This window comes from Charadrius vociferus, unplaced genomic scaffold (genome assembly GCF_000708025.1).
Source record: "Charadrius vociferus isolate BGI_N301 unplaced genomic scaffold, ASM70802v2 scaffold373, whole genome shotgun sequence".
NCBI classification, from domain to species: Eukaryota; Metazoa; Chordata; class Aves; order Charadriiformes; family Charadriidae; genus Charadrius; species Charadrius vociferus.
The window spans coordinates 211,478-215,854 of record NW_009647681.1 but is presented as its reverse complement, the minus strand read 5'-3'; the positions used below and the strand labels follow the sequence as shown (position 1 = coordinate 215,854).

Below are 4,377 nucleotides of genomic sequence, written 5' to 3'. Positions count from 1 at the left end.
TTTGACAAGGACTAATCTTGTCGCTGTGTGAAGGAAAGGCTTGGAGTAGGATACTTAATACCAACCTTCTGCCATTTTAATAGTCACTGACGGCTTGCTCGCTCTCTCTCTTTCTCTCTAGCTGTTATCTCCTAGCAATGTAGCTGTGTATGGTGGTCTCTGTGCCCTTGCTACCTTTGACCGTCAGGAACTGCAACGAAATGTTATCTCCAGCAGGTAAGCGATGCCTTGAGAAAAGTTTGTATGTACTCGACACCTTTTGGGACATGGGACTTTGGTTGACAGTGGATTCTGGCAGGAGTAATAGCTTTCTTATCAGGAGAAAAAGAATCACCGCCCCTTAGTTTGGCTTTAGCATTAAGTGATGTTTCACTGTCTAAAAGACAGTGGTTAATCACAGCTGAAATTTTCACAGCGTGACAGAAGTTTCCAACCCAGCTCAAATCCAACATCTTCCTAGACCAATTTTCAGTCTTCATCAGTGGTCCATATCAAATATTAAATCAGAGCAATAGAACCCTACAGAAGGCATCTGTAAGATAATTTGCCTTCGTGTTACCGCTTGTTCTGGTGTATGTTTATCGTATTAATACAATTTAATAATTGTTAATACAACTTGCAGTGTGATCTAACTATGACATAAACAAGGTTAAGACAATTACAGTCTTTGGAAGAAAATGGATATTTGCATGTCATAGATTGAATTACAATGATACTGAATTCTTGTCAGCTAAGTGTATAGAAGCACTAATTTTAAATTGATGTGAAAAAAGGGTTGTTACCCTGACTTTTTTACTGGCTGATTCTTAGGGTGAGATCCCAAGGTGTGGAAATCTGTGATGGAGAATTGGGAGAGTGCTGAGAAAGAGTGTTTTTTTTGTGTACATCCCAAAGATCTCTCACACTTATGATAGGTTATTTTCCTGAGACAGTTGCATGCTTAACCTCCCTATAGCATGCTGTACTTAATGAAAGCTGTATTTTGAAAGGGAACACAAAGCTGGCCACAACAGACAGTGCATGCACAGATGTGGCCTATGTTTTCTGGTGGCGTGCCCTGATTTTGACCTATACCCACACATTTTTTTTGTTTTGTGTGGACATACACTTTCATTGCTTGGTTTGTCAAAAGTCTCCTGCCTTCCTTCACCACAGTTCTGATGCTGCGCTGCATCTCTCTGTGTTCCAGGCCCCCAGCCCTGCTGAAAATGGGCTGTCTGGCCTGTTAGAGAGTAAATCTTGGAATCTTTGTAACCTTGCAACTTGGAGTGATGGGGTTGTGGGGTACTTAAGTGGTGGCTTCCAATGTCTGACTACTGCCATCTTTATCTGTAGCTCCTTCAAATTGTTTTTGGAGCTGGAGCCACAGGTTCGTGACATTATCTTCAAGTTTTATGAATCTAAATATGCTTCATGCCTGAAGATGCTGGATGAGATGAAGGTGAGTTGCCGAGGAGCAGTGTAGAACAGGCCCTAAAAGTTCACTTCGCCTAGCTTTTTATGAGAAGCAGTGACTGCTAAAAGTAGCTAAGAGTGTTGAGCTCTTCTGTGTCTCCTGTCTCCTGATATGATGAATGGAAATTGGGAGTAGTTTAGCAGTAGAGGGTGAAGAGAAATGATAGGTTTTTAAATAAATTGCTAGTTCTTTTATTCATTCTTGTTTTGTGATACTGTCTTGCTGTAGTGTAATATCCTTAAGATTTGAGAATGTACATACATGTTTCAGAACATAGGAATAATACATTTTTCCAGGTTGCTTCTCAGCTTCTGATGTTTGGGTTTTTTTGCACAGGACAACCTGCTGCTGGATATGTACCTTGCACCTCATGTCAGGACACTTTATACCCAGATTCGAAATCGTGCCCTTATCCAGGTAATTGTTCCTGTAATCCTGAGAGGTGGATGAACAGTGAGATAGGCCATCTCTTTGTAATTGTTTTTCCCATGGTTTTTCAGAGGGCGGGGAGTTCACTTGGCAACTGAATGTTTTCTCCTTCCTAGTACTTCAGCCCCTATGTGTCGGCAGATATGCGCAAGATGGCCACTGCTTTTAATACCACAGTGGCTGCTCTGGAAGATGAACTTACTCAGCTGATCCTGGAGGGACTGATCAATGCCAGAATAGACTCGCACAGTAAGGTGAGTGCGTCTGAGCTACAGATTGTAGACTGAACAGCTGTACTAAGATTAGAAACTCTCAGTCCCTGGGACACTTTGAAGTTGCATTCATCTGTTGTGACTGGTATTTTCAATAGGGCTGATCTGTGTGCAAACTCAGACTCCACAATACCTTAGCTTTGTTCCCTTGCACAAAAAGGGCTTCCTGCTGTGGAACCCTGTCATAGTTCCTGCATACAGTTCTCTATATTGGTTACAGATTCTTTATGCTCGAGATGTAGATCAGCGCAGCACAACTTTTGAGAAGTCTTTACTAATGGGCAAAGAGTTTCAGCGACGTGCCAAAGCTATGATCCTGCGAGCTGCAGTCCTGCGCAACCAGATACATGTCAAGGTATGGGCGTGTCAGATGTGGACTTTGAGACAGGGTTAAGATTTTTGATTTTTTTTTTTTTTTTAACTGAAACTATAGAAGCTGGTGAATTGAAGATTCTGGAGGGGAATGGATTTATTGTGGTCATGACTGGGCAAATTCTTCCAATAGTAAATACTAAATATATAAGGAACAAGCATTTCTAGCCAATACATTGACCTGCTTGTACAACACAATGTTCTTTGAAGGTTATATATTTGGGTTGATTCTAACTAATTAATTCTGACTAATTCTTGATATATGTATCTTTGACCACAACAAAGATTGTTTGAAGGAATATTTTTTTTTTTTAGTAGAGGAAGCAAAAAATGCATGAATTGCTTGGAGTATTCCTTCTGGGATGCAGTTCCAAAGAATGCCCTTAGGGAGGATAGGCTGTCTGCCACATAACATGTTAAATTCTGTTGTATATTAATCTCTGTGATAACTAAATGCTAGATAGGATTCAAGGATTCAACTTCTGGGGCCAACAGCACCTTGTACATAGTAAATAAGAGTGGCTTAAAAGTTCTGGGTTGACTTTTTTAGGAACAGTTCTTGTGAACTATAACAATAGGAGTTGTAAACACAAAGCTTTTGCAAAGCCATCATTATGAGTTGGGGGTATGCTCTCCCCGTGCTGTTATCCTGCTGTGCTTCATCTGTGCTTCATTTGGTCTCTCAAGAAGCACTCTGGAGGATATTTACACATCACTAATTAGGATGCGTTTTGGTCTTGTTGCAGTCTCCTCCGAGAGAAGGTAGCCAAGGGGAGCTTACTCCAGCTAACAGCCAGTCCAGGATGAGCACCAACATGTGAAAAACTTCGTGCACTACCAAAAGAAATGGTCCCTCCAGGACTGTACCCAGTGTCTCACCCACTAACTGCTGACCTTCACAAAGTGTCCCTGTCTCTCTCACTTCTTGCTTGGATTGAGAGGGTCAGGGCTGATGGTGGATAATATGAATATTCCAATAACTTCAGTTCTCCTTGAAAAGAAATTCTTTCTAAAAACAACATCCCTGCAATGGGTCATCATTTCAGTTTTGGTAGAACATCTCCTTCTCCTTCCATCACTCCTTAGAGCTGTCAGGTTATTCATACAGATGCTGATTTGAGAGTGTTTCAGCTGCTGTTAGTTTTCTTGTTTAGAAGCTGCAAAAATAGTTAGTGTTAAGTTGAACAGACAGGCGTGAACTAAGATTAATTTCTCTGGCCTGAAAGTATTGCCTCGATGCTGAGCGATGCTGAGCTTTCTGTTTATTCCAGATAAACTTAGAAGTGTGTTGCTCTCAATTATGGAGCTAGAGTTCTGATGGGAGAAATTTCCTTTGAGAAACTCTTAATGATTTTTCACTTACACTAGAAAACATGGCACCACATCCATGCATTGAGTTACAGGCCTTTATTTTAGGGTGTCATGTTTACCTGGATCCAGGTTCTTTCTCTCTGGCCTCTGTTTTTGAAGACCTGTTTCCTGATGTGTTTCCCACTTGTGCATGACCTGGCGTTGGGATCCAGTGTTACCACAGTAGTAAATCTCTACTTCATGCAAATATTGCTGCTTGTTCAGTCTTACTGCCATAGTGTGTGATGGTTTCCCAACACGTGCAACAGTTGCTTCTGGTAGCATGGATAAATGCCATAAAATACCACTCAAGTCCTGTGGAAGAGCTGAAAGCAGCCAATCTAGGTGCCTGCTCTCCAGGTGCATTTATTCTGCTTTTCCTTTTATAAAGGGATTAAAGGTGGCAGCCCAGGGATGTGTGTGTTCTGTGCTAATGAAAGGAGATATGCACTGAATTTTCTGAAGTCACTGCAGCCTTGCATTCATCTAATCCATAAG

General features: G+C 41.3%; 1 protein-coding gene across 1 annotated transcript in view; it reads left to right on the top strand.

Annotated features, from left to right (window-relative positions):
• GPS1 (G protein pathway suppressor 1) overlaps positions 1-3,815 on the top strand; it is a 13,088-nt gene extending 9,273 nt beyond the window's left edge. The window contains exons 9-14 of the mRNA XM_009881262.1: positions 122-216; positions 1,336-1,441; positions 1,793-1,873; positions 2,002-2,139; positions 2,378-2,512; positions 3,276-3,815. Coding sequence (XP_009879564.1) covers positions 122-216; positions 1,336-1,441; positions 1,793-1,873; positions 2,002-2,139; positions 2,378-2,512; positions 3,276-3,350 — 630 coding nt within the window. The 3' untranslated portion in view covers positions 3,351-3,815. The remainder of the gene's footprint in view (positions 1-121; positions 217-1,335; positions 1,442-1,792; positions 1,874-2,001; positions 2,140-2,377; positions 2,513-3,275) is intronic.
• Positions 3,816-4,377: the final 562 nt, after the last annotated feature.